Source organism: Mesoplodon densirostris, chromosome 5 (genome assembly GCF_025265405.1).
Source record: "Mesoplodon densirostris isolate mMesDen1 chromosome 5, mMesDen1 primary haplotype, whole genome shotgun sequence".
NCBI classification, from domain to species: domain Eukaryota; kingdom Metazoa; phylum Chordata; class Mammalia; order Artiodactyla; family Ziphiidae; genus Mesoplodon; species Mesoplodon densirostris.
The window spans coordinates 67149222-67174942 of record NC_082665.1 but is presented as its reverse complement, the minus strand read 5'-3'; the positions used below and the strand labels follow the sequence as shown (position 1 = coordinate 67174942).

General features: G+C 40.4%; 1 protein-coding gene across 1 annotated transcript; it reads left to right on the top strand.

Annotated features, from left to right (window-relative positions):
* The first annotated feature begins 6968 nt into the window (after window positions 1–6968).
* LRRC58 (leucine rich repeat containing 58) lies at window positions 6969–25253 on the top strand. Its single transcript, XM_060099906.1, has 4 exons — window positions 6969–7546; window positions 18797–18925; window positions 20522–20799; window positions 24132–25253. Exons 1-4 carry the CDS (start codon window positions 7047–7049, stop codon window positions 24338–24340), a joined length of 1116 nt encoding a protein of 371 aa, XP_059955889.1. The 5' UTR covers window positions 6969–7046; the 3' UTR covers window positions 24341–25253.
* The last annotated feature ends 468 nt before the right edge of the window (window positions 25254–25721 follow it).

Genomic DNA, 25721 nt, shown 5'->3' with positions numbered 1-25721 from the left:
TCTTGATTTGATCACTATCAACTTCAACTGGTCTACCCTAAATCTCCAGCATGAAACTTCACAAACCACTTTTGACACATTCAATCAGTCACAGCACCTTCTCCATAAACTGCACAAATCTCTTTTTGCATTTTGGTTTCATTTTTACCTTTGTTGAAATAATAAAGCATGATATGCTGAAATTGTTGCTTTTTATCTTCCATTTTCAAAATGAAAATGGCTACACAAAAATTCACCAACTTTGATGTCTTTTTTTAAATGCACGCTGATATGACAGCTGTCACATACAATCTAACAAAATTGTTTTGAATGAAGTTAAAGATAACTAAGTGCTACTAGAGCCATCTTACAGAAAAAACTGAATGAACTTTTCGGCCAACCCAATACATTTGATTTCCCCTCTGAGGCAGAGGAGAAACATCCTGATGTTACTACAGTCTTGAGAAATGGGGAAGAATACTTTGTCTTCATATATAAAGCTCTTTCTACAGGTGCCACACTCCATAGACTCCCCCAAGCCTGGGAGTTTTTCATGCATGTCTACACAAGCTAATAAGGAAATGGGATTTCGAGCTTCCAGTAAGGAAAGAACTAGAGATGCTCTCTTCACCTGGTATTCATACCTCGCCCACCATGATCTAGACCAGCTTATCATTTCAAGCATTACCCTTCCTTTATATGAAATAATAACAGTACACCTTAGATTTGGGGGGCAAAGTTACAATTGAAAATATTTTCTCCCATTATTCTCCAAAGTGCACCAATACCAGGCTATTGTAACCACCAGCACCAAGCACATCAGCCGTCAGACCCTTCACCGTTTCCCAGACATAAGCTTTCCTTCTTGTTTTTGCCATTCTTTCTCAAGAAATACCTTCTTCGTTTCTTTCTCTCCAATTTCGTATGCCTCATTCCATCTCTACCAAAACCCCACCACCCAATGAAGGCTTTCCTAAATGCAGGAGCCTGAAATGGTCTCTTTCCTCTGAATTTTCATAGTATTTGTTTATGCCTCTATTTGACAGTTACCAAATGCTACTTAATATTTTAATTGCTTTGGGTTTATAACAGCTTTATTGAGATAAAATACACATATCATACAATTCTAGTTAAAGTGTAGAATTCAATGGTTTTAGTATATTTACAGAGTTGTACAACCACCATCACAATCAACTTTAGAATATTTTTATCACCCCAGAAAGAAACTCTGTACCAGTCATTCCCCATTCCCCCTTCTCTCCAGCCCCTGACAACCATTCATCTATTTTTTGTTTCTATAGATTTGTTTATTTTGGACATTTCATTTAAATGGAATCATACATCATGTGGTCTTTTGTGACTGGTTTCTTCCACTTACGTGTTCTCTCATAATGTTTTCAAGATTTACCCACGTTGTAACACATATCAGTACTTCATGTTTATTGCTAAATAATATTCTATTTTATGGATAAACACGTTTTTTAATCCATTCATCAGTTGATAGAAATTTGGGTTGTTTCCACTTTTGGGCTATGATGAATAATGCTGCTATGAACATTTGTGCACAAGTTTTTGTTGGATATATTTTTTCAGTTCTCTTGGATACATACCTAAGAGTGGGATTGCTGGGTCATACAGTAATTCTATTTTCTTAACCTTTTGAGGAACTATCAGACTGTTTTCCAAAGTGGCTGCACCATTTTACATCCCCACCAGCAGTGTATGAGGGTTCCAATTTCTCCACATCCTTGTGAGCACTCATTATCTATCTTTTGGTTTTAGCCATCCTAATAACTGTTAGTGGTACTTCTTTGTAGTTTTGAAACAGTGCACCTCAGATTGGGACTTGAACCCATGTGCTGGGACTTGAACCCAGCCTAAACCCAGATTGGGACTTGAACCCATGCGGCCGGGACTTGAACCCGGCCAAAACCCACAGTCTTCCAACTGAGATCACACACCTGGTTTCAGGACTTAATGAAGCTCAGGCTCTTGATGTCTCATCGCAGAAAGAATTCGGTGAGAGACAAAGTGATAGGTAAGAAGTGGATTTATTTAGATAGAAACACACTCCACAGACAGAGTGTGGGCCACCTCAGAAGGTGAGAAAGGCACCGCGGTATGGGGTTGTCAGTTTTCATAGGGGTGGGTAATCTCATAGGCTAATGAGTGAGAAGAGTATTCCAGCTATTTTGGGAATAGGTGGGCATTTCCAGGAATTGGGCCACCACCCACTCTTTGATCAAGGTTGGTCTTGGAACTGTCATGGTGCCTGTGAGTGTGTGATTTAGTGTGCTGATGTGTTACAGTGAGGTATACTGAGGCTCAAGGTCTAGTGGAAGTTGACTTGTCTGCCATCTTGGACCCATCTGGTTCTAATCAGTTTATGTCATGTCCTTGGGCTATGTCATTCTTTCAATGCCCTGCCCCCTTCCCTCCTGTTTCAGTTTTGATTTGCATTTGCTAATGATATTGAGCATCTTTTCATGTACTTATTGGCTATCTGCAGATCTTCTTTGGAGAAATGTCTATAGATTTTTTGCCCAATTTTAAATTGGATTATTTGGGATTTTATGGGTTCATGTTTACTCTGTTACTACACTATAAATCCCTTGAAGGCAGTGATTGTATTTCAACAAAATCATAAACTTTGGAGTCATATTCTACTATGCTGTTATCCAGCCCCTTCATAACTGTGACGTGGCAAGTTACTTAATTTTTCCACACCTCAGTTTTCTTGTCTGTAAAATGGGGATAATACCTTACAGAATGAGTATGAGAATTAACTAAAATAATGACTACAAAGCCTCTGGGACAGTGCCTGGCACTGAGAAAATACTCAATAAATGTTAGCCATTATTTTTGGTTATACATCTTCAATGCATAGTTCAGCTTCTTACACACAAGACGTGCTCAATAAGTATTTACAAATGAATAAATTGGGGACTAGAAGTATTTTAGCTTGTGTATAGTTGTTGTTATGACTAGCTATCTATGAAAAGGTAAAACAACTCAATTATGGAACATAGGCTGAACAAGTGGATAAAATTTAAAAGTTGTATACACACTACCAAATGTAAAATAGATAGCCAGTGGGAAGCAGCTGCATAGCACAGGGAGATCAGCTCGGTGCTTTGTGACCACCTAGAGGGGTGGGATAGGGAGAATGGGACGGAGACGCAAGAGAGAGGAGATATGGGGATATATGTATTTGTATAGCTGATTCACTTTGTTATATAGCAGAAACTAACACACAATTGTAAAGCAATTATACTCCAATAAAGATGTTAAAAATAAATAAATAAAAGATGCATAGCTACTCAAATTCCCAAAACAATCACCAAGGAAAACACCTCAACTGGTGTGAGAAAACCCCTACATGAAGTGAATTCAATGGAAGTAGTCATGAGGATGCTTTTATATCTCTCACTGAAAGACACCCAGATCCAAAAATGTCATGTCATTATTTGAATCTTCAAAATAAAGAGAGCCCATACTTCAGTAAAGACTCATTTGGGGAAAGGTATTGAGGAAAGCTTAATCTACCAATTAATATTGATCTATCAATTCTATAGCAAGAATACACTGAGGCAGAGGAAGGAACCTGCCAATAACCAAACTGTAGACCTTAAATTACAAAACTGTCTGCAGATTCACTCTAGGCTCCTGTAAACATAGAGGCGGACTCCTCCTCATGATGGATTGAAAGATTACAGCTCCCTCTGCCTTCAATACTGCCTGGAACAGAGAGTAACTGTTGTTTGATATTTGGACTACAGATGTTAGGAAGATGGCAGAACTTTAAACCATCCCAGGCCAGACTGGATAAGCCACTCTGAGAGTGACTCAGCAATGGAAATAATCCAAAACCCTGCATGCCAGGCTAAGCAATTGACCTTCATCTGATAATGAGGAGACATGGGGTTAGGAGAGGTAGGAGAAAGCTTGAAATAATAAAAGCAGTGCTTCATCAGAGGTAGCTGGAATGGAGGTAGGAGTCCAGTTTAGGAGGGATGAGGTCTTGATATAACTTGAAGATAGGGTAATAGGCATAAATCTTGGATGTCAAGACCAAGGGAAAGGAGAGTTCACACCAACCTCTCAAATTCTAATCCCCCAAACATTGCCTGGCCCAGAACAGAAAACCACGGTTTATGCAGTAAGTTGTGCCATCAGAGTAAAGATTGTTCTCAACTTTGTTAATCTTTACCCTGATCATGATCTAAAAAGGGGGAGAGGGTAATAGTTATAACAATAACTTCTATTACTATTATTGCTAATAATAATTGTCAATACTTATGGATTATTTACTTCATGCTACATACATACTAAGCTAAACTCTTTAGATTTAACCCATATAATGACCCCACAAAACAGACAATAATCAGATAATGAGATCAAGGCTTAAAGAGATTAAGTAACAAAATCAAGATTAAATAAGAGAAATTTGATTTCTAGAGGTGGGATTTGAAACCTATATCTGATAAAAGCCAAAGCCCACACTTTATATACTTAGTACACTGCCTCCTGGCTAGTATGGTTTATGAAAGGATTCTTCACTCAGCTTATTCTTGTTTCTTCTGCAGTCAATTGGGCAACAGTGGCCATCCTAGTCAGGTATTCCAAAGCCTATTCATGCATTTATTTCCTTCACTTACTATTTACTGAGTGCCTACTATGCCTCAGGGGTGGTGCCAAGGTAAATAGACACAGTTCCTGCCCTCAGGAAACCTGGACAGGGTGGCTGAAGGAGGACCTGCTCTTCATTTGGTCTCCCTTTTTTCATTAACACTCTAGTCCTGAGACTTATCCTGAAACAGTCAATTTGACCCAAAAGTGACTCAATGGTGAAGTTTTGATAAGTGTGCAAGTATGCCATGTTTCTTCCCAACTCCCTGTTATCCATCTCCCTTTCCCTAGATAACTCATTATGTCTCCTTTTCCCTTTACACTTTCTGGTGCCCCAACTGCATCCATCACTGTGAAGGTTCACAAGCCACCAAAGCTCCTTCACTTCCCAGGGAGTTTTCAAAACTCTCCAAGCTCACTGGACAGTTTCAAGGCCCACTGTAGTGCTGAGGGATGCTGCTTTATTTAGACCCACCTGGCTTCAACAAAGAGATGCACCCATGGTAGCTGAGATAGAGAGGGTTCTTATAATGAGCAATGGGGTGGGGGGAATTCTCCCATCACTCTCAACGTATCTCCAAAACTTTCTACCGGGTAGCTTCGTTCTCTAATACTGAGACTATTTCTATCTCTTCCCCCTTAATTTCACCAATTTGTGACCTTAACTCTATTTCTGAATCATATTTGAATTATGTTTTCTCATTTTACATTACATTCCCGTCAGTTTATTTTTATCACAGACACATACACATTTTTAAAAGCATAAAACTGTATTACTTTACACATTTGCAATTTTCACATATTAGGTTCCTGGCAGAATGTAATCTTGATCCAAAATAAGTAAGGTCTCAGGCTTCCCTGGTGGCGCAGTGGTTGAGAGTCCGCCTGCTGATGCAGGGAACGCGGGTTCGTACCCCGGTCCGGGAGAATCCCACGTGCCGCGGAGCGGCTGGGCCCGTGAGCCATGGCCGCTGAGCCTGTGCGTCCAGAGCCTGTGCTCCGCAGCGGGAGAGGCCGCAACAGTGAGAGGCCCGCGTACCGAAAAAAAAACCCAAAACAAAGCAAAATAAGTAAGGTCTCATTTTTAAAAGGGCCCTTTCAAAACAGGCTTCAAATTCAGGACACTCCAGCGGTTTTAAAAACATTCCATCCCTGGTTTAAACTCACAATGTGTAACCTCCCACAGCTATAACTCAATCAGAAATTAAGGTAAAGTTTGGCGGGGGGCGGGGGGGTAAGAAGCATAAAGTTTCTCACACTAACTGGAAAGAAAAAAGTTACTTTATCCTCCTTTTTAGGAAGAAAGCAATTTAATGGCATCGGTTATACACAATCTTTTAACGTTTTTGTGCATGACTTTGTAAAAAATACGCTGAATATTTTCATTTCTATTAATGACTTTTCAAAATTATAAAAAGTAATTTCAGAAAAGACTGAATTTAGGGCAAGGCAGAAAATATGTTAATTAGAAGTACTGAGTTAAAGCCAGAGTGTGGATTTTCCCAGTTAAATTGTAGTTTTAACCTGAACTAAAATCTCAATGCTTTCTGCGTTCTTAAACTGATCAATTAATCTGAGCTATCTCAAATTAACGAAAACTTCTCCATGGCTCCCAAATTCATTTCTAGCCACTAAAACTTAAACCAAAAAACCACAGAAGTGCTTCTACAGCTAAAATGGCGAAACGTCCTTATCTGACACACTCCTTTTAAAACGCTTTAAAAAAAAATGCTGTAGGACAAGCAGGGCAACGATTATCCATATTTTATGGATGGAGAAAGTGAAATCAAATCCCATATCAGAGGAAACAAGGCTATTTAACAGCTGAAGCCGAGGTAAGATCCAAGAGTTCTGATTTCTAGTCCAGCTGCCTTCGCACTTCAAAGTCGGTTTAGTTAATCCCGGGATTTGAAATTCCTGGGGCTTGCTGTCATGGGGCTGAATCTCCACTAAATTCCTGTGTTCCTGCTTAATCCCGCAGACCAGGGGCCCCACTCCTAAACTGGAAACCAAGAGGGCGGGGCACCGTGACGCGCGAATCCTCAAAGCCAAATAACAAAACTGTCCTCGGGCTGTTTACGGAGGCGGTCCTGGACTCCGGGGACAGGTCACCAGACTCCAGGGACCATAAACAGCGGCTGCCCAAACCCAGCCGCGTTCAGAGGGTAACTGGGGTCCGCCGGGTCTCCGCCCCCGCCGGCACGCCCGGTCCGCGCCGCGGACCGCGTGACGGGGAGCGCGGCCCCCGAGCGGCGCAGCCCGGCCCCCGAGCGGCGCGCGCACCCCGCCGCCTCGCGTCGCGAGACTCAGCGGGGGCGCGCGGGCTTGGCGCGCGCCCGCCCACCCGCGCCACTTCCGACGCAGCACTTGGTTCAGGTTCCGGGGCGCCGCGGAGCTCCCGGCCTGTGGGTCGCGCGCGGCGCTCTGCGGCGGCCGGGATGGAGGAGGCCGGAGCGGTGGTGGCCACGGCCGGGGAGGCCGAACTGAACTTGTCCCGCCTCAGCGTGTCCCCCGAGACCCTGGAGTCGGAGCTGGAGGCGCGGGGCGAGGAGCGGCGCGGCGCGCGGGAGGCGCTGCTGCGGCTGCTGCTGCCTCACAACCGTCTGGTGTCGCTGCCGCGGGCGCTGGGCAGCGGCTTTCCGCACCTCCAGCTGTTGGACGTGAGCGGCAACGCGTTGACCGCGTTGGGGCCGGAGCTACTGGCGCTGCGCGGCCTGCGCACGCTGCTGGCCAAGAACAACCGGCTCGGCGGGCCCGGCGCGCTGCCCAAGGGCCTGGCCCAGTCGCCGCTCTGCCGCAGCCTCCAGGTGCTCAACCTTAGCGGGAACTGCTTCCAAGAGGTTCCAGCCTCGCTGCTGGACCTGCGCGCACTGCAGACCCTCAGCCTCGGCGGCAACCAGCTTCAAAACATCCCAGCCGAGATCGAGAACTTGAGGAGGTGAGCGGGTGCCTGCCTGAGAGTAGGGAGGCCCGGGGCGGTGTCCGGGAGCCCTGTGGGCCCCGCGCCTGGTCTTGGGGCGTCGTTCGGTTGTCACGTACCTGTCTTAGTCTAGGCTCTTCTTCAACTCTTTGGCTGTGAGTATTGCCCTGCCAACTCAGTGAGTTGTAGTGAAGATCTAATAAGATCGTGGTCGTGACAGCATTTGGTTTGTTGTGTTTGCCCTGTGCAGATCTTCGAGGCAGTTTTTCTGTCGTCTTCTGGGGTCTGGGGGAGTGATCCAAACAGAGTACATACTCAAACAAATGTAAATTTGAGGTTGCTCCTTGCAACGTTGCTCCGAAGGTTCCTTCCTTGCTCCGAAGTCTTGGGTGGTTTTCCATGCCTGTAGATCAAATTTATGTCTTGTAGCCTGACAGACAAGGTACTCCGATCTGATCCTTGCTTTGCACTACATTTCCTGCTCCATCTTCTCTGTAGCGATACCAGCAAAACTATTTGTGGAATTCACTGAGCTGTGCACTTTACCAGCACCTTGTAGGCACTGACTAAATATGTGTTGAATGGATACAACACCTCTGTGTTGCTGTTCCCTTTGTCTGGAATGTTGCTTGCATCTGGCAAACTCGTGTTGATCCTTCAAAACCTGTTTTGAGGGTCATTTCTTTGTTTCCTTTCTTTACTGCTTCTTGGACAACAGTTAATTATTGCCTAAACTGTACTTCTTCTGTACCTCATTCACCCTGCCATTGCACTTATTGATTATAATTCCTTGCCTACAGATCTGCCTCATCTACTAGATTGTTCGGTAAATATATGTTGAATTAAATGGAAGAAGGAAGCGGAGAAGCAGGGTAACAAAAGTCCCCTAAAGGTGCCCTGCAGGGGAATGAGAAATAAAGTAAGAGCAAGTGTATTGTCCAAAGTGAAAAAAAAACCTTCCATCTGTAAAATATTTTCACATCCTTTATTGAATTTTCTGAGATAACAGAATATTAGAGCTGAAAGGGACCTCAGAGTTAAGTGTAGTGAAAAGAACATTGACCTGAGAATAAGAGCAAAGGAAACCGTAAACAAGATGAAAAGACAACCTTCAGAATGGGAGAAAATATTTGCAAATGAAGCAACTGACAAAGGATTAATCTCCAAAATTTACAAGCAGCTTATGCAGCTCAATATCAAAAAAACAAACAACCCAATCCAAAAATGGGCAGAAGACCTAAATAGACATTTCTCCAAAGAAGATATACAGATTGCCAACAAACTCATGAAAGAATGCTCAACATCATTAATCATTAGAGAAATGCAGATCAAAACTACAATGAGATATCATCTCACACCAGTTGGAATGGCCATCATCAAAAAATCTACAAACAATAAATGCTGGAGAGGGTGTGGAGAAAAGGGAACCCTCTTGCACTGTTGGTGGGAATGTAAATTGATACAGCCACTATGGAGAACAGTATGGAGGTTCCTTAAAAAACTAAAAAGAGAACTACCATACGACCCAGCAATCCCACTACTGGGCATATACCCTGAGAATACCATAATTCAAAAAGAGTCATGTACCAAAATGTTCATTGCAGCTCTATTTACAATAGCCAGGACATGGAAGCAACCTAAGTGTCCATCAACATATGAATGGATAAAGAATATGTGGTACGTATATACAATGGAATATTACTCAGCCATAAAAAGAAACGAAATTGAGTTATTTGTAGTGAGGTGGATGGACCTAGAGTCTGTCATACAGAGTGAAGTAAGTCAGAAAGAGAAAAACAAATACTGTATGCTAACACATATATATGGAATCTAAAAAAAAAAAAATCTTGAAGAACCTAGGGGCAAGATGGGAATAAAGACACAGACCTAGTAGAGAATGGACTTGAGGATATGGGGAGGGGGAAGGGTAAGCTGTGACAAAGTGAGAGAGTGGCATGGACATATATACACTACCAAACGTAAAATAGATAGCAAGTGGGAAGCAGCCGCATAGCACAGGGAGATCAGCTCGGTGCTTTGTGACCACCTAGAGGGGTGGGATAGGGAGGGTGGGAGTGAGGGAGACGCAAGAGGGAAGAGATATGGGAACATATGTATATGTATAACTGACTCACTTTGTTATAAAGCAGAAACTAACACACCATTGTAAAACAATTATACTCCAATAAAGATGTTTAAAAAAAAGTAATGAGCCTAAATCTATGCTTGACATGTAATAAGCACTAAATAACTGTTTATTATTGTTAAAAAAAAAAAAAGCTCTTGGTGTCCCAGCCTTATGCAAGTCACTTTAATATATCCTTACTACAGCTTCCTAATCAGCTAAATGAGGCATTTGGACAAGATGTCCCTTTGTTTACTCACCAACAGATTTTTATTGAGTACCTACCCAGTGTCAGGCACTGTCCTAGGTGCTGGGGATACAGTGGTGAACGGGATCCTGCCCTCATGGAGCATTCTAACAGAGGAGACATTAAACACCTGTTAACTTCATTATTTAATTACAGTTGTTGTAAGTTCTGTGAAGAAGTACAGAGTACCTTGAAACGAAGTAACTTAGTTTGGTCTTTGAGCAAGTAACATTTGAATTGAGCCTTTAAAAGAAGAGTAAGAATTAACCAGGAGAGGGTGGGATGGGATCAGTCCAGATTGAAGGAACAGCACACATGAAAACCCAGAGACAAGAAAGACTGAAGGCCAAAATTTTGAAAGGAGGACGTTGTACTAGAGCATAGTGAGGAAGTGACCAAGAGGGAAAGTGGCAAATATAAATTTGGACCAGATCCCAGGCCATGTCGTATCTTGAAGGCCATGGTAAAGCTTGAATTTTATTCTAAGTACACATGGAAAAGTTTTTAAAAAGCACATCTGTCTTGTTGCTGTGCAAGAATGGAAGGGGTAGCAGGTGGAGATGAGAAGACATTTTGAAGGCTGGATGGAAGGAGGCTATTCTAGTAGAATGAGAGATGATGGTAGCTTATACCAGGGTGATGCTGGGAGAGATAGTAAGAAATATTGATAGAAGGGTTGGAGAGAGATTTAGATGTAAAATTGTCAAGCCTTAGTTCCTTCTAATATCGACATTCTCATTTGAATTTTTTTAATATACTAAGAAAAACTTAGAGCAAATATTACCATCACATGGGGAGAAAGGTAGGCAAAAATCCCATTTGTTGAATCCTTACAATGCAGTAGGCCCTGTGGTAGGTCCTCTAAATATGCTTTTTAATTTTCACAATGACTCTGTGACATGAGAAGAAGAAACTGAGGCCCTGAGACGTAAAGTCTTAAGATCACAAAGCCAGTGAGTGGTAGAACTGGATTTGACCTTTGGATCAACCTGGGTCTCTGACATCAAACCCATGAATTTTCCACAGTGACAGAGTAAGGGCTAGAACCTAATTCTTCTGACTGCTGTTCTGTCGAATATGTGATCAGGAGGATTGGCTAAAGCCATTTTCCTGGTTGACCTGATTTTCTGGGGTGTTTACTGTGGATTTTGGTCATTGTACCTTTGTCTCCAATTGTATGTAGACTCTTTTATGTCATTGTTTTCATTCTTCAGTTGTCTGCTCTATTTCTCTTTACTGGTAAGAATCAGTAAAGGTTTAGGTTATATGCTCCAAATATAAACTGTAGTTGAATGTAGGCTGAAAGGGTCATGTAGAAATATACTCTTAGAAGTAGAGACAGCCTAGGCAATTGGCCTGAGTCACCCCCTTCTTTTTACAGATGAAGAAACTGAGATTTAGTATCAGTGACTTGCTTGAGGCCAGATAGCGACAGGGAGATTCATGTGCTTCAACCCTCAAAGGCTGCTTACTACTTACTACTAAAATAATACATTAAAGCTTCAAAAATGTAGAGGTAGAGGTTCAGTTACTCAAACCCTAAGGTACCTGCCCAAGAACACCATCTTCTCTTAGAATATACGTGGACTCCCTGGACCTCATTGGTAACATTCATGTATATTGTTTACTATGCCATGTTGCTTTTAAAACCAAGTGAGGTGTTTATGGGCATTTGGAATCTATCTACCCTCTTTAACGGCAGTTTAAAAAATAACGCAGAGTATATAATCCATATAGAGGTCCCCTTTCTCCCCACCCTCCATCCTTCCAGGAGGGAATAACAAATAAATACTCCTAGCTTAATTGGTGTATTTGATCCTCCAGATTTAGCAGGGTATTTTCATGTACATTTTCTGTATTCTGTTGATCCTTTTCCCTGGTGATAAAATTTTTGAAAAGTGGTTTTTGAAAGATGATTTTAAAGTATAACAAATAGATGGTGAAAATCTTATTTTTATGATTAACTTCATTCCCCTGGAGTAAATTAGGCTCAGTGTGAATCATGAGGTTGTGGGTGTAGATTCTTTACATCAAAATATGAGGTTCTTCAACAAGTAGGTATAATAACTGGCTAGTAGATGGACAAACTTGGTTTTGTTCTTACAGTGTTGGAAAAATAGGTGTAATTCATATTTTGACCTGTTTCTTTTTCTGAACTCTTAACTTTTATTCCTCTCAACTAGCTCAGACATTGACTGAGGAAAAGCTTAATAACTTATCACCCAACAGGTAATAGACTTTGTTAAAGAAAACAAAAGCTTCAGGATTCTTTGGCATCCAGGATGCTAGACATTGGGAGAGTAGGTTTGAGCACAAGTGAGTTTCTTTGGTTCCATTCCCCACAATCTTTTCTTCTCAAGTAAGAAAAGATTTCCTTCCTTTTTCTGTTCATGACGCCTCTTTCACTGTCTGCCTGATGTGGTTTTAGAAATTAAAGATATGAGAATTGTGATGGAAATAAAAGCTAAATATTAATGTCCTGGACTGTTTTGAAGCTAGTGTGCAATAGGTTGATGTCTTACAAAAGAGACAACTCAGCCAGATGATAAATAGAATGCAGCAGTAAAGTTCAAAAACTCTTTTCCCCATTTAGAGTCACATATTGCGTTTTTCTCTGGCTCTGAATTCTTCCTTCTGACTTCTTTCAACGCCTTAGTCTGGGGCAAGAACCAAGAGATGATCCCTCCATTTGTGCTTCTACTTTTGAATGTATAACAGACTTTAAACTCCTGTAGTGCGTATATTTGAAAATGATTTAGTATGGGGATGCTGTCTCAAGAAAACTACTTTCTTTATCCACAAATGTATGGTTCTTATCTTTCTGTGTTTCTCTTATTTTCTATTTTCTGCCTCTTTAGGTACAAACCTGTCTCACTTTAATTCCATCTCCCTTTAACCAATCATAACATGGGACTAATGTATATTTTTGTTATATTTAATGTCATTTTTGTTTGGGTGGAGAAGCAAAACATTTCCTCCTTACACCTGTGGTTAAGTTGTTTGGCACTAAGTGGACCCTAGTGTATTTTTCCAGTGGGTCAGTGGCCCTTCCTATAGGAAAGGTACCCACTTCAGTATCCCTAAGGATTGGAGAGGTGAGATACTTTTCAGGAAACAAGTTGAAGGTTGGTCTGTTAACCTTAAACAAAAAAGAAAGGAAGAATTCTTCTCTAAATTTTGTGAATGATTTTCATGTTTTTTGTAATTGTCAAACATCAAAAGAATAGAGTTGTTTCACGGCTGATTAACAGAGGTGCAATTTTGACAAACACAAGAACTTTTAAACACTACAGTCTTGCTTTAAATTCAACAATAGTTTCATTTCTCCTTATAGAAAAGCATGTTTGGAAACAGTAGAGTGTGTTTTAGAAATTTAATTCCCACAAATCACTGAAAGGCTTTAAGTCCAAGAACTTTGGAAATTATTTGAGTTTCAAAGTGGTACATAAGCCTGAAAATGTAAATTTAATATGCTGGTTGTATACTCTGATTAATGATACCCATCAGCTGCAAAAGAGATTTATATGGTTTTGAAGTCATGAACTTGGTTATATTTTAGAATATCAGATCTTTCTCTGCCAAAGTCACAGTAACAACTAAGGTTTGGCATCCTTTCCGTCTGTTTACCTCCCCACCAACTCCAAAACACTGAGAGAAGACATTGAGTAGTGACTGACCACCAGACACTAGTTTCTCTTGGTTCCTGACTTAACCATATAGAAAGGGAAATATTTATATTTGCTCTCAGACTCACTCTTCCCTTTCATCACTTTCTTTTCTTTTCTCCTTCACTAGACTAAATTGCAAGTTGTTATGTAACTATTGAATCCTTTATAAAAGAACTTCCAAGTTTGCTAAAAATTTTTCCCAACTGTCTCATTAAAATTGTTCTTTTTCCAGAGAAGTTTCTGTTTTGGACTCCAAATATTCTTTTCTACTCTATTCTATTCTATTGTAGTAGCTCTCATCATTGAAAAATATAAATTTCTCAGTAACTGAGCAGTAACTTATACCATAATCTGTACGATCAAAAAATCCTGCCTAGGAACCTTTTTCACCACTGTTTAAACACTTATATGTAGGGGAATTCAGTTTTGTATCCAGACCATTGATTTTTGCCACAAGGTAATCCTTAAAGGAGAAGAAAATAGCCTATCAGGGTTAAGTGTTCTGCTTACTTTTATTGAGCATTGTAAATCTAAAGAGAGAAATGCAGTCTTGAAAAGATTTACACAATAAGAATAGAAAGGAGAGTATCATTAATATATTTTTAGAATGACAAAACTTCAGATTCAAATTGGCTTTTTGAATCACCACACATCAAGGAAGGCTGAGATTATGAAATACAGATAAGAAAGTCAACAAATGGAAGAAATTGTATCTGAGAAAATATGTATAAAGGCCATCTGTAAAGGACTTCAAAATAAGTTTGTTTCCTAACTTCAGAGAGATAAAGGAGGGAACTTCATCAGTGAAACAAGAATAAGAAGTTTTAAAACTGACAACTAGGGCTTCCCTGATGGCGCAGTGGTTGAACGTCTGCCTGCCGATGCAGGGGACACGGGTTCGTGCCCCGGTCCTGGAAGATCCCACATGCCGCGGAGCGGCTTGGCCCGTGAGTCATGGCCGCTGAGCCTGCGCGTCCGGAGCCTGTGTTCCGCAATGGGAGAGGCCCCAACAGTGAGAGGCCCACATACCGCAAAAAAAAAAAAAAAAAAAAAAAAAACTGACAACTATGAAAACCCCAATTGGAGTTTCTAGAAATAAAAATATATAATTAGGAACTCAGTGGGCTGAATGGTAGACTGGAGTCAGCTGATGCGTAGTGAATCAGTAAGCTAAAAGATCTTACTGTGGGCTTCCCTGGTGGCGCAGTGGTTGAGAGTCCACCTGCCGATGCAGGGGACGCAGGTTCGTGCCCTGGTCTGGGAAGATCCCATATGCTGCAGAGCAGCTGGGCCCGTGAGCCATGGCCGCTGAGCCTGCGCGTCCGGAGCCTGTGCTCCGCAATGGGAGAAGCCACAGCAGTGAGAGGCCCGCGTACTGCAAAAAAAAAAAAAAAGGATCTTACTGAGGCATTCTGGAATGCAGCACAAAAAAATAAAGAAATGGAACGTATGAAAGAAATGTTGGGCCTCCCTGGTGGCGCAGTGGTTGAGAGTCCGCCTGCCGATGCAGGGGACACGGGTTCGTGCCCCGATCCCGGAGGATCCCACATGCCGCGGAGCGGCTGGGCCTGCGAGCCATGGCCGCGGAGCCTGTGTGTCCGGAGCCTGTGCTCCGCAACGGGAGAGGCCACAGCAGTGAGAGGCCCGCGTACAGCAAAAAAAAAAAAAAAAAAAGAAAAAAGAAATGTTAAGAGAAATGGAAAATAGACCCTGAAGTTCAAAGTGCTGTTTGCTAGGAATTCCAGAAAGAGAATAGAGAGAATGTAGGAAAGGCAATGCCAGCTGAGAATTTCCCACGATTAAAGAAATAGAGCGCTCTGAACTGGTATCTTGACACATCGTAATAAAACTGTAGAACAAGAAGGAGAAAGAAAAAAGACCCTAAGAACTCCTAATAAGAAAAAAAGCATATTACCTACAAAGGAATATGGGCTGTAATAAGATAGTAGAACAGTATCTTCCTCCTGGTAAGGAAAAGTAACTGTCAACCTAGAATTTTATGCCCAGCCAAGCTATTATTCAGGTGTGAAGGGAAAAAATAAGAACATCAGAGACAGGACTCAAAGATTAACAACTGTGAGTCCTTACTGAAAGAACTTCCACAAGATGTACTCCAAGAAAAATGAACTTTAAAAGAAATAACAAGTGCCCAAAACAGTGGTGAACAGAGAAATTGGTAAAACATATTGATGACTGAGTAATTATTGATTGGGAATAAATAAATTTCAATTTATTTTCAAATCAAGGTAGAACTAATCCTAGATGATATGAAGATGACAGAGAAGTGAGCATGGTTGTGTATTTGGGAGTGAGAGGGAGAGCAAAGGAAATTGAAGGGGTAACTACTAGCCAAATAGATGTAGCATGTGCAGTTCAAAATAGTGGAGTGGGACAAAAGGAAACTTGATGAATACAACAGAAGGCAGACAGAAGAGAAAATGATATTGAGATACACCATGGTAAAGAAAACACAAGTGCAAATATATCAACAATCAGGTTGTGCACTGTTTACAAGAGTTACAATTAAAATAGAAATACCCCAATATATTTAAGGTGTAGAAAAAGATGTACAAAGCAAATCTCTATCATTTCATATCTGGACTCAACTGCCTTAGGCTCCAGTCTGGTCTTCCTGTTTCCACTCCTCCCATTGCACTCGCCTGTCCCTGCCACTTCTCCTGCTGTTTTCCAAACAATAACCGAAGTGATCCTTCTAAAGTGTAAGTCAAGTTACACAACTGGCCTTTGTTCAGACCCCTTCTACCTAGGATAAATTCAGAATCCTTGCTAAGACCTGAAGGGCCCTCTGTGATCTGGCTTTCCCAGGCTACCTTTCTGACTTCTCTGACCACCACTCTCCCCACCTCTGTCACCCTGATGTACCCACACTGGCTGTGTTGCTCTTTCACAGCACACCAAGCTTTTTTCCACTGCAGGGATTTGTACTCACTCAGTCATTCCATTCAGATCTCTGTTCAAGTGTCATCTCCTAAGAGAAACCTTTTCTGACCACCCTATTTACAGTATCACTTCCATCAACATCTGATTACCTCTGTTTTCCTTTGTAGCGCTTAAAGCTATCTGGCATAATATATATACATCCATTGATTTACTGTCTCTCTCACTAAAATGTAGGCTTCTTAAGGTCAAGAACTTGGTCTTATTTACATTATATTCCCTGGAATAGTGCCTGGCACATGGTCGGTGCCTAGTTCATATTTATTGACTATATGATATATAGTAATGTTATTCAATTTTAAAGAAGAGGAAACTGGGGCATAATGAGATTTAGTAACGGGCCCAAGTTCTCATACTGGTAAATGGTGGAGCTAGGATTAAATAAATACTAACAAAAACAGGTAGGCAGTATTGATAATCAGAGGCAATAGATTTTACGGTAAAATGGATTAGAAGGAAGAATGAGAAATGCTTCATGTGAATAAGGAACGATGCAACAAGAAGTTTTAACCATCATGAACCTGAATGTATCTTCAATATAGCTTCCATATTTTGAGGAGAAAGAGAGCAAAAATTGACAGAACTATAAAGGGAAAACCATGGTTCTGGTAGGAAACTAACCACCAGAGTAAGAAGGTGAAATAATGAGATGCTATAAAAAATTTGAATTGCACAGCTAACAAGCTCAATCCTAATAACTGCACATTCTTTTTACACATATAAAATGTGAACAAAAATAGACCATGCTCTAGACCACAGAGGAACAAGGTTATGCAGAACATATGTTTAACAACAACAAAGCTCTCAACAAACTAAGAGAAAGCCATATAACCCATGAGAAAAATGGGTAAAGGATAGAAACGCAATTCTCTAAAGATGTACAAATGGTCAAAACATAAAAAGATGCTAAACGTCACTAATAATTAGAGATTACTAGTACAGAATGGTATCATTTTTCACATCAGCTAAATAGTAAAAAGTAAAAAGTAGAATAATAATGTTAAAGCAGGTGATGATATTAAGTGTTGGCAGGGCTGTAGGGTAAAGAGTGCTCTTAAATGCTAATTGTGGATTGTAATTAGCTATAACTCTGCAGGGTAATTTGGCTTTTTCTTTTAACATTACAGCTTGTACCCTAAAATCTGCCACTTCTCAGGCCCTTCCCCTGGAACTCTGATTTACTGGATCTGAGCAGGGCCTAGATTTTGTAGCTTTAAAAGTATCCCAGTTAATTCTTATCCTGGAAGTTTGGGTAACAGTTTAGTAGGCTGTTTTTCCCTACATTTAAAGGTGTTTTAAAAGAATGATAATGTCTACTGAGCAGATTTAACAGGAAGACAAAAGTAACATAGTTATGGAAAAGATCTGTATGTATACATTTCACTGATATTTATATAGTAAGAGCTGATTCTGCTACCCCCCCACCACCTGAAAAAATCTTTTGGAGAGAGCCTTTCTACAGTCATCACCACAAAGGGTAGCAGTACATTTTGGTGCAATATATGCTATGTCTAAAATGTTGTTAACTTATTATTAGAAAACAGGATAATTATCTAGAACTTTAATTTCATAATAGTGGTCAGTTTTACATAATTTATTTAGTTAGCCTTGGAAGACTGCATTTGCCATAATAAGAGCAAAGAAGAAACAGACTTCAGCTGTGTTTTTCTACTCTTCAAAAAAAAGCTAGTGGTTTTCCCCTTCCCACTGCCTAATAATGCATTGAATCCAAACCCACCAGCGGGAATACAGGGCTCCTGTAATTTGGCTGTATCTTTGGGTTCCTCAACATGAATTCTCTTCTTATGTGTTAAAAGGTATACTTATTATCCCATAAAAACCCTTCCGACCTGAAGGTCCTCTTTCCTCCTACCCTAAATGGGCTAAATTCATAGTCCAGCTGAAGTCACAACACTTTTGGGAGCCTTTCCAATCAGAACTAATGTCTTTTTTTAAATTTCTCTACTTTTTAAACTCCTATATCATTTATGGATTGTTTTGCTTATTTTGGTATTTTAATCATGTTATGCTTATTTGGGGCCTTGTTTTGCATTTAATTATAATATTGTCTAACATTGGTGTGTCTTGTCTGCTTACCTATAATATAAGCTCCCTGAAGATTGCATTATTCCTCCAGAGACTGTATAGCACATAGAAAGCCTGAGTAAAACATTTGCTGAATGAATAAACGATATGTGTTCATTGTAATAAAAGATAATGGGGTACTTGTTCAAATTTTGGTTTTTTTATTTTTTCATTTATTTTTGCAGTTTAGAGTGTTTATATCTTGGAGGAAACTTCATCAAAGAAATCCCGCCAGAATTAGGAAATTTGCCTTCTCTAAATTACTTGGTATTATGTGACAACAAAATCCAAAGTGTGCCTCCTCAGCTTTCACAGTGAGTATTTTCAGGCAGTTTATGTACACACAGAGATACATGCTTAGGAATTATCATCCTGCATTAACCCACATGATTTGTATGTGGAAAAGAATTAAGTGTTCTCAAAGTAAATGATACATGAGAATGAAAGTTCTGAGGTGTGTTATGAATTGGGTGGCTTATTTTTAATTTTACTTTTAAATGCTCTGATATATTCCTCAAAATCATTGAGCCTCTTTTCTTTTTTTTAATTTATTATCTTTTTAAAATTTTATTGACGTACAGTTGATTTACAATGTTGTATTAATTTCTGCTGTACAGTAAAGTGATTCAGTTATACATACATTTTTTCATATTCTATTCTGTTATGGTTTATCACAGAATATTGAATATAGCTCCCTGTGCTATGCAGTATGACTTTGTTGCTTATCCATCCTATATATAATAGTTTGCATTTGCTAATCCCAAACTCCCAATCCTTCCCTCCCTTACCCCTCCTTCCCCTTGGCAACCAGAAGTCTGTTCTCTGTCTGTGAGTCTGTTTCTGTTTTGTAGATAGGTTCATTTGTGTCGTATTTTAGATTCCACATATAAGTGATAACATAATGGTGTTTATCTTTCTGTTTGTTTTACTTCACTTAGTATGATAATCTCTAGGTCCATCCATGTTGCTGCAAATGGCATTATTTCATTCTTTTATATGGCTGAGCAGTATTCCATTGTGTATATATACCACATCTTCTTTATCCAGTCATCTGTTGATGGACATTTAGGTTGTTTCCATGTCTTGGCTATTGCAAATAGTGCTGCTATGAACATAGGGGTGCATGTATCTTTTTGAATCATAGTTTTGTCTGAATATATGTTCAGGAGTGATTGTTGGATCATGTGGCAACTCTATTTTTAGTTTTTTGAGGAACCTCCATACTGTTTTCCATAGTTGTTGAGCCTCTTTTCTGTAATCAAAAATAGAGTATTACTTTGGCATAGATTCCCCAAGGTTTTATGGGATTTTACTGATTTATATTTGATATGAAGCATTCCTATCCTAATGAGATAATGTGAAGGATCTTGATTCCTGTTGCATTTGAAATCTTTCCTTTTTTAGGTATCTGAATGATAAAGCATGCCAAAAAAAAACCCTTTAAATCTAGCATTTATATCAGCTAACACATCAGAATACTGTCTATTTTAAGCTCTCTAAGGTTCCATGGGCAAAAGTCCTTCATGACATATACAAGTATGGGCTCTAATTTGGTTTCAGCACTTTTTTTTTTTTTCTTTTTTTTGCGGTACGCGGGCCTCTCACTGCTGTGGCCTCTCCCGTTGCGGAGCACAGGCTCCGGACGCACAGGCTCAGCAGCCATGGCTCACGGGCCCAGCGGCTCCGCGGCATGTGGGATCTTCCCAGACCGGGGCACGAACCTGCGTCCCCTGCATCAGCAGGTGGACTCTCAACCACTGTGCCACCAGGGAAGCCCGCACCTTTTAATTTTACTTCCATTGACCTTAATCTTAATTGCTCATTCTTACGGGGAAATTGAGTCCTTCCCTTAACTTTCTGAGTAGTTTTCTTGGTTATGGCGGTTGATTTTTGTTTTGCATTCATTCTAGGTTGCATTCACTTCGTTCCCTCAGTCTTCACAATAACTTGCTAACATACCTGCCTCGAGAGATCCTCAACCTTATTCATTTGGAAGAATTGAGTTTGCGAGGAAATCCATTGGTTGTTCGTTTTGTTAGAGATTTAACCTATGATCCTCCAACTCTCCTGGAGTTAGCTGCACGGACCATTAAAATTCGAAATATTTCCTATACTCCCTATGATCTTCCTGGGAATCTTCTTAGATACTTGAGTTTAGCCAGCAATTGCCCAAACCCAAAGTGTGGAGGTAAGTTAATTCATTGTCCTTGTTTCCTATTCATTTAGTTACTTTTAAATTAATGATCTAAATGTTGTTTTAATTAGTTGTCTTCTTTCAGAGAAAGGCAGTTTGTTTGTTTGCCTTATTCTTTGACCCTTTTACCAGAAAGTAAGACATTTCACCCTCTCTGGATTCCTTCCTTCCTCCCTTCCTTCCTTCCTCCCTCCCTCCCTCCCTCCTTCCTTCCTTCCTTCCTTCCCTCCCTCCTTTTCTTCCTTCTTTCCTTATTTCTTCTTTTCATGGTACTTCAGGATTCATACACAGGGAAAATACCCAGAAAGTCTCATCTTTCTTGGAACTGTCATAGGTTAAGGTAAATTGGTAACATGAGAGGAAACAGAAAGAAAGCATAAACAGTTCTGATTGCTTTAGAAGAGTCTCTAAAATGTTTGGCCACCTTTCATATTTATTTGAAGGACATTTTCTTAGACTCACCATTCTGAGTATCAGGTACCTTTATAGAGTACAATTCAAGGTGTACGAGAATAGGCTGAATGTGTGCCAGTTTCAGAATGTACCCTGGAATTTTATATTCTTTTAAATCCATGCTTCAAAATTTCTTGAGTTTAGAGCATTTAGAGAGAACTAAACAAATAATATAATGTAAGACAGTGTAAAGTAGGAATCCAAAATACTGTTGGAAATCAAAGGAGGGAGAGAGCACATTTATTAGATCTGGAAAAGATGAGACAATTCTTGAAGTATGAGTTGAATTTTGATATGGTTTGATTGAGGATAGAAGACTTTTCAGATGGAGAGAGTAAAATTGGAGACAAAACAATATGGGGCAGAATGTTGGATGAGTAATAATTTGGCTCAAATGTACAGTTAAGGGAGTAATGAGAGAAGAGTAAAAGATACATTGAGGCCAGATTATGAAGGGCCTGAAGTGCCAGAGTGTGTGGAGGGGAGTTGGTGAGTGAATGATAGCAGGTCATTTTATTTTGCCTCCCTCATAAAAGACTACTTTTTAAAAAATCCAATTTAGTGGGGGTACAGAAAGGTTTTTATTATTGTAGGATAATGGTAGCTACCAGGGAAATGCTGCATAAATATGATCAGAGGCAGCTGAAGTTTTCCCCAGATGTCCCATCAGGCCTTGAAAACTGTTATAATGTTAAACAGAGAGAAGGTGATTTAAGTTTCTCAAAGAATATTAAAAGGTAAAAAAGATACTACTAGTTTAAAAAAGAAAAATGACACTACTCTGAGCCATTTCTGGCCACTTACTTTTAGAAGTAGAGACTGCCGTGCCAAGTTAGAAGTACTTAGATTTTCTCTGTGACTCTCCTTCTGAAGTTGACTTTAACAGTGGCAAGAGACAACACTCACACCAGACCTTCAGGCTTCCTAGTCTGTATCTGATTTCTTGGAATCTATCCTTTTCTAGAAATAGACCTCTACAAGAAGCCTCTTTTCTCTCTTGAATGGTTTCTTAATGAGTTCTTTAGTATACTGCTGTGTTATTTGTCTTAGGAACAAAAATACTTTCTAAATTATTAGCTTAAAATTTTGAGGTAATAGCTGAAGTGAACCATTGACATTTTCCCCCTCAGATTCCCTAGTTACTGAACTCTAAGTTAAACAAAAGTAATTTTCTATTTTGTGAGATATTGCCTTTGTATAGTCTGAGATCTTACAGATGACAAGATAGTATTATATTATTTTAGCTCTTGGTAACTATAATTATTTTATTACTTCCATTTGTTTCAGAAAGCCAACTCTTTTGGGGGGATTTATTGTTAATGATTGATCAGTTTACTGAATCTGTCTACTTTTCTGAATTGTTCAAAGTAACATACCATGAATTTCCCTTTTTAAACTATGAATTATACGTACTACAGGATCAAAAAATTAGAAAGTTAATGGAGAAGTAACAGAAAAATAAATAAATAGGAGAAAAATTGTTTCTCCTTTGCTTGGACCACATCTTTTTATTTTGGTCCCTTATGTGATATACAGAGTAGTTGGTGCCAGAGGAATCCTAGGTAGAGTATAAAGGTTGAGATTCTTCTCCAGAGAGGTGATGGGACGCAGGGTTCTAGGGGTTCCTGTTATACTGCAACCATTGTGACAGCCTTCATGGGTTAGAGATGTGTAATATCTAGTAGGAGGAGCAGCTAGAAGCCCACGAAACAGCAATCTCTGCTTTCCTGTCATCTCTAGCTGTATTTTTACTTAGCTGAAGGGCCACAGTTCAGGAGCACTAAATTAGGACTCAAAAGAGCTGAATACTAGTTTCAGTTTACTTAGCAATATATAATTGCATGAAAGTCAAGTGAGATCAGTAGTGAAACAGCTTTGAAGCTGTAGATTTAGACCCTGTGGAAATAGGATGGCATTTTGTTACTTTTAATTTTTCCTTCCCAATACATAAGGACAGGGGTACTAAAAGTCGTCTCCTTTCTGCAAATTTTGGGTATAACAATAATTCTTTAAGATCATTATCAAAGGAGTTTTGGTTTGGTTTTTTTTTTTTTTTTGCGGTACGTGGGCCTCTCACTGTTGTGGCCTCTCCCGTCGCGGAGCACAGGCTCCGTACGCGCAGACTCAGCGGCCATGGCTCACGGGCCCAGCCGCTCTGCGGCATGTGGGATCTTCCCGGTCCGGGGCACGAACCCGTGTCCCCTGCATCGGCAGGCGGACTCTCAACCACTGTGCCACCAGGGAAGCCCTTGGTTTTTTTTTTTTAAGTTTCTTGACTATAGGGTAGTACCAAGGAGGGGCTTGGGGGATGGAGAAAGGGCACTTTAGGTATCCTGTAATCTCCATCAACCACTGTCCACCAAGTCACCCAGAGAAAACAAGCTAAGTAAATAGTGTCCTCTTTTTTTTTTTTTTTTTTTTTTTTTTTGGCGGTACGCGGGCCTCTCACTGTTGTGGCCTCTCCTGTTGCGGAGCACAGGCCCCGGATGCGCAGGCTCAGCGGCCATGGCTCACGGGCCCAGCCGCTCCACGGCATGTGGGACCTTCCCAGACTGGGGCACAAACCAGTGTCCTCTGCATCGGCAGGCGGACTCTCAACCACTGCGCCACCAGGGAAGCCCAATAGTGTCCTTTTAACGCCAGCTCCCTTTAAGATAAATCTCCTGGCCTTCTCTTTGTAGTTAAATTGCCATCCCGAAGACCTTCCAGTATTTCTATAAACAATTATGGGAGCAACCACTACCTCTGCTTAAGATTCTCTGAAGAGAAGACTGTAAGGCATTTCTTCAGAATGCTGGAGATAGGGTTGAAAAAGAAAATGTAGGTCTTTGCTTTGTAATGATTACTTTGTCCTTATTCCTTCTTCTCTCCAGGAGTCTACTTTGATTGCTGCGTCAGACAAATTAAATTTGTGGACTTCTGTGGGAAATACCGTCTCCCCCTGATGCACTACCTGTGTTCACCAGAATGCTCTTCCCCCTGCAGCTCTGCCTCTCACAGCTCCACGTCCCAGAGTGAATCTGACTCAGAAGATGAAGCCAGTGTGGCTGCACACAGAATGCAGAAAGTTCTTCTTGGTTGAAAAGGGAAGCAGGGCGGTATGAAACACTAAGAGACTGAGCAGAGGTGGTTAGAAAAGAGAATAGACTTGGAGGTTCACTAGAAACCGTACCTTCATCTTTTTTTTTTTTTTTCCCCCATACCTTCATCTTAAATGTCCATGACGGAGTTGGAGATGGTGTAAAAGATTTTGTGTTTCTAGCCATTCAGCAGGAATGAGTCCAGTTCCATGTTTGGATTCTTTTAATATAATTCACTCTGAATGGCAGTTTCAGATTTAGCTGATTGTTTTCAGTTTTCACTCAAGTTTTGCATGAATCACACAGCAGAATGGAACATCCTAAAGAGCAGTGCTATAATAAACCATGAGTGGTGTAACTTGTGACAGTTGATATGAAGATAGAAATGATCAAAGATGTAATTTTTACCAGAGTTGTCCTTGAGTTTAGGTTGAACACTATACTGTAACAGGATTAGCCCTCTATTCTTGTATTGCCCATATGTCTAGATTAGAGTTATTCAGATAAGCTCACAGATGGTTACATAGGACCTAAACCTTTCTCATCTACTGACTGGTAAAGTAAGGGATATAACTTGCATGTGGGATTTTAAAACTCTTCACTTCTGCTCCTTTGTTCTATGATTGTTGTTACCCTTGTATAATCCAGCAATGACTGTAATAGTGCCTTAATCATAACAAGGATTTAGAAATTTATTCAAGAAATGATACCAGAGCAGCCTATAACCTGACATACTATGCAGAACACTTATGCTTTAACAGAACTAGGTAAACAGCTGTATATCTGACATCTGAGCTCATAGCCACCTTAACTTCATTTTTTGTTTAAACAAATTACTTTTGTAATTAATGGGAGGCCACGATCTTGATCAGTCTGTTCATCATAAGACAGAATAATAGTTTTGTTTTGTTTTTTTGCGGTATGCGGGCCTCTCACTGTTGTGGCCTCTCCTGTTGCGGAGCATAGGCTCCGGACGCGCAGACTCAGCGGCCATGGCTCACGGGCCCAGCCGCTCCGCGGCATGTGGGATCTTCCCGGACCGGGACACGAACCCGTGTCCCCTGCATCGGTAGGCGGACTCTCAACCACTGCACCACCAGGGAAGCCCAGAATAATAGTTTTTAATGGAAAAATCTGTCAGATTTCTTTTAACAGAAGAGAGATGTAAGATAGGAAACTTCTTTACGTCTTGCATTAAAGGAGTGGGAAAACGATTTTAAAGGTTTTAGCAGTCCAGTATGACTCCTTTGCCTGTGTGTACTGAACTGTAATTTCCTCTAATTTTAAAGAAAAACTAGAGAAACATTACAAGTGAAATAAAATTGGGCACAGCAGTCATTGTGTTTTTACACAATAGAACAGTTTCCTAAACAAGTTTAACCA

What these genes read in the sequence shown, in the direction of transcription:
- LRRC58 (XM_060099906.1), top strand. Translation starts at nt 7,047, where the DNA reads ATGGAGGAGGCCGGAGCGGTGGTGGCCACGGCCGGGGAGGCCGAACTG. An exon ending in GAGATCGAGAACTTGAGGAG is followed by an intron (nt 7,547 to 18,796) that starts GTGAGCGGGTGC and finishes TTATTTTTGCAG; the next exon opens with TTTAGAGTGTTTATATCTTG. An exon ending in CCCAAACCCAAAGTGTGGAG is followed by an intron (nt 20,800 to 24,131) that starts GTAAGTTAATTC and finishes TCTTCTCTCCAG; the next exon opens with GAGTCTACTTTGATTGCTGC.